Source organism: Salvia miltiorrhiza, chromosome 4, assembly GCF_028751815.1.
Source record: "Salvia miltiorrhiza cultivar Shanhuang (shh) chromosome 4, IMPLAD_Smil_shh, whole genome shotgun sequence".
NCBI lineage: Eukaryota > Viridiplantae > Streptophyta > Magnoliopsida > Lamiales > Lamiaceae > Salvia > Salvia miltiorrhiza.
Window position 1 is genome coordinate 3,192,227 of NC_080390.1, and position 14,339 is coordinate 3,206,565.

Genomic DNA, 14,339 nt, shown 5'->3' on the forward strand with positions numbered 1-14,339 from the left:
CTCAAGGATAGATTTTGAATATTAAGAAGAAAGTGGAGACTTTAGACCAGAAGTATCTTTTGCAGCCAATGAACAGAGAGTCACCATGTTCGGAAAAGTATTCCGTGTGACTGAGAAGTAATTGTGTTGGGCCTGGCCAGTCCACATGACTAAAATCTCAGTAGTCGTCATATATGGGTTTCTAAACCTTTATATTTAAACTTTCATTTGAAAAACCAAACAACTTCAGACTATTAGGTCATTTCGTTTCGACCTTTTAGTCAATTCATTTGTATCCTATGGTTATTCCTTTTTAGTTGTTTGGCAATTTGCTTAAACACTTTGTCTAATTGTCATTTATGATTTAACCTTTGTGACTTAGTAGTTGTTAGTAGATTTTATTTGACCTAAAGATAAAAGGGTTATCCACCATATTAAATCAGTCAGATACTTATGCTTTGACCCAAGGGTCAAGCACGTGATGTAACTAGACCATCTCTTATGGATATTGGTAGAACGTTGTTGTGTATTCCGGAAAAGATTGTTCTGATGATTTTGTATACCCCTATGTTGGCTTAGTTATTTTAACTAGTATTAGTACAGAAACGATGGTCCACAAAGTGTTCCGTGAGCAAGTTATCTTGTGATGGCTTGATAGAGAGTCAGTTCATCGTGTATAGTACTTGGATAGATCAGTAGATCTAGATTCAATGTTAAGGAAACAGTCCTCATTGATGCAAATTTTCTATGTCTATTTAGCGAACTTATCGGTCTTTTATGGAAAGTTACTTCCGCCACGTGTTACTTATATGCTTGCATGTGAAAAAGTGCGAGCAAGATTTGAGTATCAAGAAACGGTTTACAGAAGTGATGATATGCATTTGTATGTTTACAATGCATTAATGACTATATGTCAACTCATCCGTATTCCACCCAATAAGGGCGTCCAAGTAGAGGATTAAGAATTCCATGGGATGATGAAAATGGCCCAGTACCAGGGCCAGAACAAAACATAACCCCACCATCCATACAACCAGAATGTGGAATAGACAAACAATTTCTATGTTAAAACCTATCTGTCTTCAGTGGGATGGGAGGTTCCGCGGAGGCTGAGATTTGAGTATGAGCTATTGAGTGCATCTTTAATTTCTTGCGCTACCCAAACCAGGAACGTTTTACTTGCGTGTCCTTTCAGCAGATCTCTGGTGGGAAGCACAAAGGAAAACAATGATAGTCGAACAATTAGAAAATTCTACGCATGAACATTTTAAGACGAGATTATATGATACGTATATGTACCTAGAACTATCGCGAAAAGAAAGAAATGGAATACTTCAATATAAAGAAGGAAAATATGACGTTAACTCAGTATGGTAGAATGTTCTGCGACATGTCGAGATATGCGCCAGAACAAATGGATACAAATGAGAAAATGACTGAGAATTATGTGTTAATCTAAGGCACGAGATCAGGAAGGCTTAGGCAAGCCAGAGGGATTTATTTACATAGAATCGTATAGCAGAACGATAGACATTCAAGCAGCAATGTCGAGAGAAAGATCAGTAACGATGCGTATGCCAACACCTCAACATGCACAAACTCAGAACTTTTGAGGAAGAATAAAATGGAATAGCAGTAACAATTATAAAACGAAGAAGACGCCATGGCAGAAACAATCATCCCAGCAACAAGGTTACGCAAGCCAGGGTACTCCTAAACAAGTAGGGGATAACCAGCAGAGGATCCTGCCCCGCCCAAAACAAAAACCATGGGAGACTCTGCAAAAAAAAAAAAAAAAAAAAAAAAAAAAAAAAAAAAAAAACTAGTAATGATGGTTGTTGTTGCACAGCAGCTGGAAGGGGCATTATGCAAACCGTTGCCCGAAGAAGCAACAAAGGACGGGTCTCACGCTAAACTCGCCTATTTAGGCTTCGCATTTGCAAGCAATCCAAGCTTTGCCCCAACTACACCAAGAGTAGTAGCCACACCACCAACAACAATAGCACATATGTGCTTGAATTTAGAGCTGAACATAAAATCACTCAAAGTCGTAGTGAACAACTCTTATGTTATACCAATGAGAGACGTTGACTTAGGAAGGGATTGACTAGCTGTGAACCAAACCAACATCCTTTGCAAAATAAGACAAATTTCTTTTCGACCCTTGTAAAAAAAAAAAAAAAAAAAAAAAAAAAAAAAAAAAAAAAAAACCTGACACGTTTCCATGGAATCAACATGGACAAGAGGGAGACAATCATCTCCACCCTTAAAGCAATGAGGATGATGAGGAAAGAATATCCAGACTACCTTGTGTAATTGCACGGAGAACTAGGAATCGAGAAAAGCATAAGAGATATGACAATCATATGAGAACTTCCAGATGTTTCCCAGTGATTTCACCGGGGTGCACCCATTTTTTTTTAAAGAAGAGAAATGACACATTGAGAGTGTGAATAGACTATAGAGAATTGAATAAGGTGACACTCAAGAACAAGTATCCTTTGTCGTGGATAAATGACCTTTTCGATCAGCTCAGATGAGCAAGTGTGTTCTCAAAGATAGATTTGAGATTTGGATGCCATCAACTAAAGATTCAATCAAAAGATATACCTAAGAATGACTTTCTGAACCAGATATAGCCATTATAAGTTCGCAGTGATGCCATTCGGATTGACCAATGCATTAACCGTTTTCATGTAGCTCGGGAATCAAGTATTTCATCCACACTTAGACAAGTTGCCTTAGTTATCATAGGCGGTGATTTGATCTAATCAAAGAACAAGAAAGATCTTAAGGAACACCTGAGGATTATCTTAGAAACGATGAGAATGAAATGCCTTTATGCCAAGATTAGCGAGTGCGATTTTCGGCCCGATGAAGTCACATTTCTGGGACATAATGTCTCATTAGAAGGGATCTTAACATGAAACAGAAAAGATGATTAGAACCAGTTAAAGATTAGGAATGTGGTATTAACTGCCAACCGGGCGAAGTTAATATTGTAGCTGATAACTTGAGTTATAAAACTCAATTTAAGTTGGGATCTCTCCTCACCCAAGAGGAGGAACTCATGAAAGATTATTTTTTTTGTAGAATAAAGTTTAGAAGTTGTTGATGACCACCAGAATCAATAGAATGGATTATTGTCACGATGGTAGTAACACCCAATTTTTATTTAAAAAAAAAAATAGAAGCGCAAAGAAATGATGAGACCTTGGAGAGAATACATTATCAATAGGAATAGGCAAGCCTGGACGCTACCACTAGACGTCGGATGCTGCGTTAATGATTGAAGAAAGATTGTGTATCCCACACTATGAGAAACTCAAAGATGAGATAATGAGCGAGGCTCATGACACATCATATACTAGCCACCAGGGAAGCACAAAATATACCAAGACTTGAATAGATAAATTCTAGTGGGAAGGTATGAAGAAAGATATAGCTTCACTTGTTGAGAAACTCCTAGCATGCCAACAAGTGAAGACCTTGCACCAAACACTGTATGAAAAGTTACAGCCATTGAAGATTTCAGAGTGCAGGTGGGAGCACATTGCAAGAGAGGTAATAGTGGAGTGACTCACGAAATGCGCTCGTTTTGAACCAATACTGATCGCATACGGATCAGACAAACTAGCCCAATTATATGTCTGAAAAATTATGCGTTGCACGGCGTGCCCGTGTCAATTACTTCAAACAACGATTCGAACACCCAGACTGTAGATGAACTTGCATAAGGAATTAGGCACAAGATTTAATTTCAGTGCTATCTTCCAACCACAAACAGATGGACAGTTTGAGATAATAATACAGATTCTCGAAGACGTGTTAAAAGTAGTAGAACTAGATAGAGGTGGGAGTGAGGAATCAATGTTACCATTGATTGAGTTTGCCTATAACAATAGTTATCAGGCAAACGTCGATATGGCGTCTTATACGGCATTATGTGGAATAAAATGCAAATCACCATTTTATTGAGATGAAATAGGTGAAAGGATAATTTGAGGGCCAAATATGACTGGCGAAATGATTGAGATAGTTTGTCATATTAAGATAAAGAATAAAAGAAGCACAAGATAGACAGAAATCGTATGCTGATACGCGCCGAACTAAGTTAGATTTTAAAGTAGGAGGCAAAGTCTTCCTAAAAGTATTACCCTCCAAGGGAATAACTAGGATTGACGTAAAAGAAAAGATTACACCACAACTTGTGCGACCATATGAGATTTTAGAAAATAGGCCCAATAGCCTATAGATTGGTGTTACCGCCAAGTTATGAGAATGTCCAATGTTTTCCACATATCCCAACTCAAGAAGTATGTTTTGGATCCAAATGACGTGATCCACCCAAAACGAAATGATCCTTAGCCTAAATTTGAGCTATGAAGAAAAGCCAAAAGACATCTTGGATCGTTAAGAGCAACCGCTTAGAAACGAGTTAATCACTTTAGTGAAAATCCATGGAGACACCATAGATAAGAAGAAATTACATGAAAGCTTGAAGGTAAGATGCTAGAAAGATATCAGAAATGGTGCGATAATATGCAAATTTCGGGACGAAATTTTTGTTAAGGGGGGTAGTATGTAGTAGCCGCTATTTTATTTTATGATTAAGATTAGTAAATGCGATATTTAAATTATTGCATCCTCAGTTATTTTTTAATCCAGTGATTAACTTCCTGTTAAGTTAGCCTAGATATTTGAATTTAATGCAATTGCATGTTATGATCGCAATCGAATTATTGAGTCAGTCAATAATTTATAATTTTAGATTTATAACTGACTTAGTAAAGTCAAGTTATTTTTTTTTACTTGCAATAGAAATATCATTTCTATGTATTTACCTTTATCACTCGAGTCGTGGATTTATTTCAGCTTGTGAAGTGAATTAAATCTACAGATTTAATTTAGATTTATTCTACAAGTCACGATGTTAATGGATGAGAAGTCAGCAATCAAAATATGAGAATTTTTAGAGTATTTTGTATTTTTAGCAAGACCCGAGATTAATAACATATATAGATTTACCAACAGAGAATGATTTATTTTATTCATCACATCACAACTTTACAACTTATTATTCACTACATCCCTATTTCCTACCTACTACATCAAGAAAACAAACCAAACTTCCTACCTACTACATCAAGAAAAGAAAATGAAAGGCATGCGTGTGGGAACAAAATCAGCCATTTTAGTAGACTACTCAAGTATAGCCATTAATGCACTCCTTCAAATAAACATATCAGCAGCAACTCTCTTCCATTTCACTTCTCATTTCCCCTGCACTAATAACCCACGTGAAGGAGGAACTCCATTCATTGCTCTTCTGCCAAACTTTAGAGTGTATCTATCCACTGATTCAATCACACAGCAGCCACCCAAACACAAGGATCCACAGGTATATACTAAGCTCCCCTATTCAATCCATTAGCATTTCATCCAACAAGCATGATCAGTTAATGAATACTAAGTATATAATGAGTATATATATGCATAAGGGGCTTAGCAATTACGAAGTCAGTAAGAATTTCTATGATATAGAAACAACTACATGTTTAGTTTAATCTCTTGCATAATCAAATAGGAAACAAGATGATTTATGAGCTGCACCAACTGGAATAACACTAGAAACCAAACTAATGGATTTTCGTTTAGAACACCTTAAACCTGTGTGAGTGAGAGACTTGAAATCGGACGGAGGGCGACTGCCCTGTTTAGTCGAGCTCAAGAAAGACGACGGCGACCTTCCCGATTTCAGGGCTCGTTCTTGGACACTACGGAGAGGAAAGAGGACGGTGTCGGGATTGACGCATCGGCATCCGAAGCAGACCAGAGCAGATGACCGCTGACCACCGGACGAGCAGCAGCAACTTCAGGCAGCGACTCCGGCGAAACAGCAGCAGTCGGCGACCTGACGACCAGCGGACGCCGCTACGGGTGCAGCGGCGCGGCGAATCACGTCGGACTTCCAGTTGCAGCGGCGGCAGTCCACTTCTTCGGCTGTCGTCGGGCGATCTGTGAACGATGGAGAGAGAGGACGGATGGACGGCGACTGTAAATCGCCGGGTTACAGAACGCCGCTGCACCGAGCAGAGAGAGAGACGGTTCAAAATCAAAGGGGGAAATTAGGGCTTCTGCTGCCCTTCACCGGATTGAGAAGAAGAGCCCGACGCAGGAGGACGAACGAGACCACGGCTGTTCGCCGGGAGTGGAAGCGGGGGCAGCGGCGATTGCAATGTCAGGGAGGAATTAGGGCTCGCCCTTCTCGCCTCGGACGAACTGTCAGCAAGAGAGAAAATGAGAGAGAGAGGCGGGTGCGGCCACGCCGGACCTAGGATCGGCGACAGCCGACGCCGGTCGGAGCAGAGACGGCGACTGGAGCCTGGACTGATGTTGAGGGAGGCCGACTGTTTTGGGGCGAGAAGACTCGACTGTTTTGAGAAGAAAGGGGGCCGACTGATGTTGAAAATGAGAGAGAGAGGACCGAACATGAGGCAAAGCTGGGCCTTGTTATTTTATTTCAATCGGGCCGAATTATGTAACTCTTTGGGCCGATTCTTTCATCTGAAGCCCAGCAGACCTTATTTTAATTGGACTGTTTTTAAACATTCAATTAGACCCTTGTTATTTTATTTCTTTGGGCCGAGGTTTATTTAATTGCAGCTGGGCCTTGCATACTTTATTTATTTGAGCCCAGCTAATTAATCAATTATTTATGCATTAGGCCAAGATTTATTTAATTACTTAAGCCAATGAATTATTTCAATTGGGCCTTTCATATTAATTATTAGGCTACCTTATGTTGGGCCTTCTAATTATTCGAACTTATAGTATTACTATAGTTCCTATTTTCTTTAGCCCGGGGTCAATTTTACGAGGTTATACAGCGAATAGACTGAATTAGTTATTTACTACTATCAATTACCTCGAGTGAGATTTATTTAATTGGCGGATTAGAACACCCTGATGAGAACGGATTAATTTTAGTTAATTATCTGGCTTCATGAGACGAGACTTAGCTTTTGTTTAAATCCGATAGCCTGGATTGACAATAGAATTTCCCTGATTATTATTTCAGAATAATAATTCGTGCATAAGAGGATCATGCATCGTTAATTTCGTATTCTCATTATTTGAAGATTTTGCTCGAGCAGTATCTTATTTATATTCTCGTAATAAAGGTCAAGTGCGAGATTAATAATCAATCAAGGAGCTACTGTACCACAGGAAGTTTCTATCAGGTGGGCATTACTTTTACTATACGTATATAGAGATCCCCTGCGTGTCGTAGGCCTCTTATACGAATGAATGCATGAGATGATTTAACTGTTAATTTCAGTTTTATATATCTATCAAATGAGTTTAATGTTACATTTGAGCAAGTTATTTCGTTACAAAATATTTGAGTTAAAGTTATTTCAAGTATTGTCTTGCCATAAAATGTTTAAATTTTAGTATGATATCTATCTGCTTTGGCTTTGCCAATGATGCAATCGAATTCGAGTCCTGAGCAGTTGATAGCTATCCTGCCAGGGCTAGTGTACACCAGTGACCGTGAGTCATCTAGCGGGTTGGCCGGTCAAGTGACCGTGAGAGGTGGCCACCTCTCCGGCACAAAGTTCCAGATATGATAGATTACAAGAGAACTTAGTCTGCAGACGAACTTTAAGAATCACAAATGAACTTAGTAAGCTTGGGCCTTTTTAGCGAAAAACTCCCTTGCTGTACTGTTTATGATGGCATGACAATTTACAGTTTTGAAGTATGTATTTTTATACTTAGGCATACGTGCCCACTGAGTACTTTTGTACTCAGCCCTGCATATATTTCTAAATGTGCAGGTTGAGTAGCTGCCGATGGTGATGAAGTGACGAGCGGGACTCTTTTGTCTTATTATGTATTAATGAACTCTAGGGATACATGTCTTCATACATGTAATCAGAACCTTATTCCGCTGCGTACTCAGAAGTTTTATGTTATTTTGGCTAAGTCGGAGTTATCCGAACTTACTAGTTATTTGAGTCTATACGACTAAACCTCCGTTATATTATATCCCTTTTGTTAACAATGATGAAATGCGATCCTTCCTTGTTTGATTATCCCCCTTTCTACCCCGCTTCTAATCTCCCTCCATTAGTCACGGTTTTCCCGGCTTAATTATCCTTAATTAGGGCCGGTCGTGACATTAATAGTTCACATTGATTGGTAATTAAATACTAATCAATACCCCTTTCCTTCGAGATAAAACTTTTTAGAAGGAGGTGGCACAAGTTTTTTGATGAAATTGAGTGTATTAAAAATGGTGAAAAGGTATTGTAATTAGTGTTATGTTGTTTTAATTTGTATTGAGAATGTGAAAGGTGAAAAAGTAAAGGTAAATGAGATAATATAAGTGGTGGTGTATAATTCAAAAATAGAATATAAAGTTTTTTTGTGAACGTCCCAAAAAGAAAAGGTATAGTGGATAAAATCTGTATAAGCCTAATTAACAATAACTACATGGCCGAACGGCCTTGCCTGTTAAAAGCGGTCCATACCACACTCATAGCATAAGGTCCAAAGTAAGTCCATATACGGGAGATACGTGAATCCGCCAGGAAAAACCCTAAATGCGACAGTTACTTGGCGGCTAAGTCAGACGAGAATTGCGGGAGATCATTTCCTAAGAAGTTGGAACCGCTAGGGTTTCAACAAGCATTCCAGCATTCCAGCAAACCCTAACCCTAGTCGCCTCCCTGCAAGCCCGTGATCTATATATGCTAATTCGCTAACACAATCACGGGTATCCACTCTTGCACTCACACACGATCTCTCAGTCTCGTGATCTCCCGCTCTCCCCGCTCTTCCATTCCGCCTCCACGCTCACAACTCTCTAGGGTTCCGATCGCCTGACTAGCCTCTCTAGCCTGGACGTCCGTCGCCCCTTATTCCACATCGCTCAATAGCTTTGACTCCGACCACCGTAACACACCGATCATCCAGAGAACACTATTATTACTACCTCTTTCCTATTATTTATTTGTTTTATTACGTTACTTACGCCTATTATTTATATCAATTCGCTGACTTGAGCGTCGGAGGCCCTTCTATCGACACCACCTCCGGTGCTCATTGGAGGGCTCTAACGTTGCTTGTGGTTTCAGGTTGCTAGTGGCCGTCGATCTAGACGTGACTGACGTCATTTCCGTAATTGTCGGATTCACCCCCAACAAAAGGTATAAAGTTTTATCTTGGACGGATGAAGTACATCTCTAAACACATTTCTTTTGTACATAACTTAATAAATATAATTAAAAGGTGCATACAAATTATGGATTGATATGTATTTATGTGCAGATCACAATCTCGATCTTATCCTCTAATTCTTCTCTTTCATTTGCTTCTCGAACAATCTTCATGTGGTCTTTGAAGTGTTCGGATTTGATAATGTTGATCGGATGGACTTTAATCTTGTTTTGAGATTAAACGTTGGATTTCATTTGGTGAAGAAAGCCTTTAGAACTTACAAGAACGCTTTAAAGATTTTCGAACTTTGAACGCCACTGCAGAGGGTTTTCAGCTTACTTCCGGATTGAACACCCTCTTTGATTTGATTTGAGAATGATTTCTACGAAGAATTATGCAATGATTTTCATGAAGCTAGCGCTCTCAAACTCTTCAATCTTTTCCCCTCTTCACTCGTGAATTATATACGCATTCCCCAACATTCCAATGTATAGATGTAGGAGATTGGACTTTTGGGCTTTGTTATGAGCTTTAGGGTTTACAACATTTGCATCGGTTGACTTATGCGGTTGGCTCGAGTCAGTCGAATCGATGAGTCAGCCGATGCAAGCCCATGCGACTCGAGGCCCGACTCATGCCAATGAGCTAGGCTCATCCGGTGTAAATGTGGGGCGCGTGTAACCAAATTTAAAATAATACTAATAAATTAATTAAAAATTTGAATATAACGTAGCAACGACTGCTAAATGGCAATTTTTCCCCCTTCTATTTAAACCATATCTCCTAAGTACACACTTTTTTCACATCGGTCTTCTTCATTTCTCAACCATTTTCTCTTCATTCATTTTCTCAAAATGGCTTCACTTTACTCTTCTTCTTCTTACGATGGAGAGTCATAAAGAATAGCAAAATGGTTGTCAAGGCGCAAAAGATTGTCCAAGAAGTTTTTCTTTCTTTATGTTTAATATTGTAATTGCATGATTTTTCAATTAATGTATTTTCTAAATTTAAATTAACTCAAAATTCTAAAAATCAAAACTAATTCATATCAGTCAACACGATGAGCCAATCCAATGCATCACTTGACTCATAAGTGAGTTTAGAGTATGGATGAATCAAGTATTGGTTCAACCAATATTATGGATACTCTTAGGCTACACAATTTGATTGATTCCTCTTATCTTAGATGTCATTGTCACATATCGTTCTCTCATTGACCAATAAAATTCATATATTAAATATTACTACTAGTTTCCAAAATATAATTAATAAAATAATTTCCATTAATAAAATATAAAATAAAATTCAAAATTTAATTAATAATTTACACATGGGACAATATAATTTGTCTACAACATATCTATTATTAGAATCCGTAGGAAAACGTCTCAAACAAGGTTAAACTCGTAAGAACATTTCACTAGTCTATATTCAAGGGTAGACGCATAAAAAATCTCTAGACTTAGTAATTAAAGTAAAAAATCAATGGCAAGATTCAAACCCTGATGACATTACACCAAAACTACAACACAAACAGCAAACCATGCCATTTACAATTTAATTCCACAACTCATGTAGAGAAGAGAAAGAGAGCCTAAGTAGTAGTAATAGGAAAAAAGAAAAAAAAAATGTTACAGCACAAGGTAGATACTGCAACTGCAAAATACACCTCCGAAACACAGCATGCATATAAACAGAAAAGCTATAAACATATAATTAAAAAAGAAGATGGAGGAAAAGAATTAAATGTTAATGTTGGGAGAGTGATCCTCAATGTCGGAGGTGGAGTCATCTTCGTCGTCGAAATCAGTAGTGGGAATGCCGTAGGCGCCGTGGCCGCGGCCGAAGGCCTTGATGTGATCCTTGAGGGACCTCTTGTGCTTGAAGTCGGAGCCGCAGAAGCAGTACCAGATCTTGCCGCAGTTCTTCTCGTGAGTGCGCCAGTCGCCCTTCACGGCGAAGGGCTTGGCGCACTTGCGGCACATGAACGGCTTGCTGCCGTGCTTCCGCTTGTAGTGCGTCTGGAGGGTCCGGAAATCCTTGAGGGGCCGCGCCCGCGGGTGCTCGATGTTGTGCTTGCACCCCGCCGCGCAGCAGTAGCACGGCAACCGCAGCATCGCCGTCGGCTGCGTCCCTCGTAGGGATTCCGGCCCCTTTCTGTACTGCGATCCGTGCCCCCACATGTGCATCTGATCATCATCATCATCACATTACTTTCCTCTGTTATTAATTCAAAATTACCTCACTACTTTGACCTAGCTAGGATTTACTTTGAGGGTACGGTTCTGTTTCGTTGTAAATTTATCATTGGAAAATGAGGGATAAATTTATCATTTAAATCCTTTCTTTTTTTTCCCCTCATTTCCTACAAAATAGAATTTGATCATTGCACATTACTCATTTTCAGTACAAATGATGGACAATATTATCACACCAAAAATTGAGGGATAATATTACCCCTCATCTTAATGAAAATGAGGAATGAACAAGGACAAATTCTATTTTGTAAGAAATGAGGGAAAAGAAAGGAAGGATTTAAAGGGTGAGATTTTATTTATCCCTCATTTTTCCATGACAAATTTACAACCAAAGATGACGCACTCTGAGTCTGAGTGATACAATGGATTGATAAAAATAATCAAACTATTCATTAATTTTGAACTTATTTAATCATTTTATTCTTCAAATACACAATTCTATGCTTTATCGATAATAATCAGACCTTGCCAAATTAGAGAATTGAGAAATGCAAATTAATTTGAAATATCCTAAAACGGGAAAATGGCTTGCAAGTTGCAACGCTCGAAAAGTTATTTCATATTTCTAGTTTGAGATACACAACCAATAAGCTGAGAGATATGTATATTCTATTTCAAAGCCATTCTTGATTTTTTTTTTCTTCAGAAAATCAAAACAAGAATGGGAGATGATTTCTCTCCAAATGATATGTCAAAGTATTAATTCTTCAACTTGCTAAAGGAAAAAAATGTTTTATGATTACAAAATATTTCAAGACTCTACTCTAATTTAAAGATAATTAAAAACCATCTTGGTAAACTCTAAACATTATAGAAAATTCTTTTCTGGATGTCATGAATTAATTGGTGAGACATAACAGTGTCACGAAGGAGTGCATTTATATAAATATAGTGAGACAGATGAGCAGCCATTGGGTGTTTGAATGCAGTTATAGCAGTGGATCCATATATTTTGCAGTTGAACAAGTGATGAGAAACAACCATCTGAAACAGTATTACCTTTGCAACTTGTCAGTTTTTATTTTCAACCACACATGATTTTTGGCTGAGCTAACAGTGTTCATGCACATATTTCAAAGGTTCAAAACATTAAAGCTCAGGCCCCCATCTCCCAGTTACAAAAAAAATTAGGAAAAAAGCAAAGAGAGAGGGAGAGAGAGTATTAAGGTATTATAGAATTAAGACAAGAAGAACTGGGAAAAGGGGAAGTGAAATGGAAATACCTAGTTTAGTTAAATTAACAGATCCATCAAAATATGAAGTGAAATTGTTTTTGGCGATGACTGAGGAAAGGGATCTCTTAGTTTACATATATATGTATATAGAACTCAAATCTGTGTAACAGCTAAATCAGAAACGTGGAGTTAATTCAACTCAGAAAAGGCAACACATTTTTCACACTTTCTTTTCAAGATTTGATTGACAAGATCAAACATAAGAGACTGATTGACACTAGACAAGCTCAAGTGACTGTTGATTGATCAATCTCAAACTGACATTTGTTTTCCTTGACAAGACAAGTAATAATACAAGCTGCCTCAATAATATCTCAAAGAAAAAAGCAAGCAAAACCTCCGCCCCATTTGGGAATTTTATGTTGCTTTGATTTTTACAATACCAAAACTGAAATCTCAAAACCAAAGTTAATTAGAGATATATATACATATATGTTTAATTTAATGAACTTATAATTACACACGGCTTCATTAATTCTTGCAGGTTTTAGCAAAAAAAGGACCAAGATTTTACATGACATTTCATGGAATGTATCAAATCAAGAAAAGATAGTTCATGTGACCAATCAAAAGATTAGCTAGCTATCCCCACTCTCTCTCTTTCTTCTCTATTCTTGAACACACACAAAAACACACACATACCATGAAAATTCAAACAAAAAAGAAGAAGAAGAGGGGAGCTAGGGCTTGTCGGAAAAACGATACCTGCAGATTGTTGTATCTATTAAAAGTCTTGCAACAAAGGTGACAGGAAAACTGCGTAGGTCCGATGAGGATTTGGGAAGGCGTGGGAATCCAGTACTGGCCCATGTTGAGCCTGTTCAAGGGTAGCCCCGAGAGTATGTCGGCGCCGTCTTTCTCCGGAGTTTCTCCAACTCCGGAGGCGGAGGCGGGGTCGGAATTAGGGCTCGGGGGCCCTATCTGTAGGGCTATCGTCACATTCTCGTCGCAATTGCAATGTTTCTCGGGCTTTATGGGATGAATATCGCATGATTCTTGAGAGAAGTTGAGGGTGTTGAGGAGGGGGAGGGCTTCTCGAGGAGGATTGAAGCTGTGATGAGGGTTTGATGAAGAAGAAGAAGATGGAGAAGAAGAAGAAGAAGAAGAGGAATAGTAGTGTGAGTGGAGAGGGGAACTGAAGTTGAACCAGAAATTATAGTAAGGTTCTGTCATGATTAGAGTAGGGAAGAATTGAAGGGAATTTCCTTTGAGTTGATATATGGATTTGATTAATTCATTAGGGTGCTGCAGGGATTAGCTGACACAGAGGTGGTGAGTTTGTGTGCCTATATATATACACTGGATAGGAGAGAGAGAGAGAAGAGAGAGAGAGATGGCAATGGTGGAAGGGAGAAATCCTCAAGAGTTTGGAAAATCAAGAAATTTTGATCCCTGGTAAAGCTGCAAAATAAAGAAAAATACAGACAATTAGGAGTGGGGAATGAGTGAGTAAAAGGAGCAAGTTAATGCAGTATGATTTTTACCCCTAAAAAAAGTATGTACCTTTTTTCAAAAACAACATTTTTCTATAGTTTTGTGACTTGATGGATTTTTCTTCATGACATGTCAATAGTGTAATGAGTTATCAAATTAGCTTTGTGCGAGTATAGGAGCATGTTAAAATAAGAACCCTTATTTA

At 38.4% G+C, this 14,339-nt stretch overlaps 1 protein-coding gene across 1 annotated transcript; it reads right to left on the reverse strand.

The window, feature by feature from the left end:
• Nucleotides 1-10,693: 10,693 nt before the first annotated feature.
• LOC131022245 (zinc finger protein WIP2-like) lies at nt 10,694-14,131 on the reverse strand. The gene is made up of 2 exons (XM_057951713.1): nt 13,406-14,131; nt 10,694-11,396 (listed from the first exon to the last, which is right to left on the reverse strand). The coding sequence occupies exons 1-2, from the start codon at nt 13,871-13,873 to the stop codon at nt 10,950-10,952; spliced, it is 915 nt and encodes a 304-aa protein (XP_057807696.1). The 5' UTR covers nt 13,874-14,131; the 3' UTR covers nt 10,694-10,949.
• Nucleotides 14,132-14,339: the final 208 nt, after the last annotated feature.

Bases quoted from the DNA above. Each gene is read 5' to 3' on its own strand.
- LOC131022245 (XM_057951713.1), bottom strand. From the start codon at position 13,873: ATGACAGAACCTTACTATAATTTCTGGTTCAACTTCAGTTCCCCTCTC. The intron at 11,397-13,405 runs GTATCGTTTTTC...GATGATGATCAG, and splicing joins ATAGATACAACAATCTGCAG to ATGCACATGTGGGGGCACGG.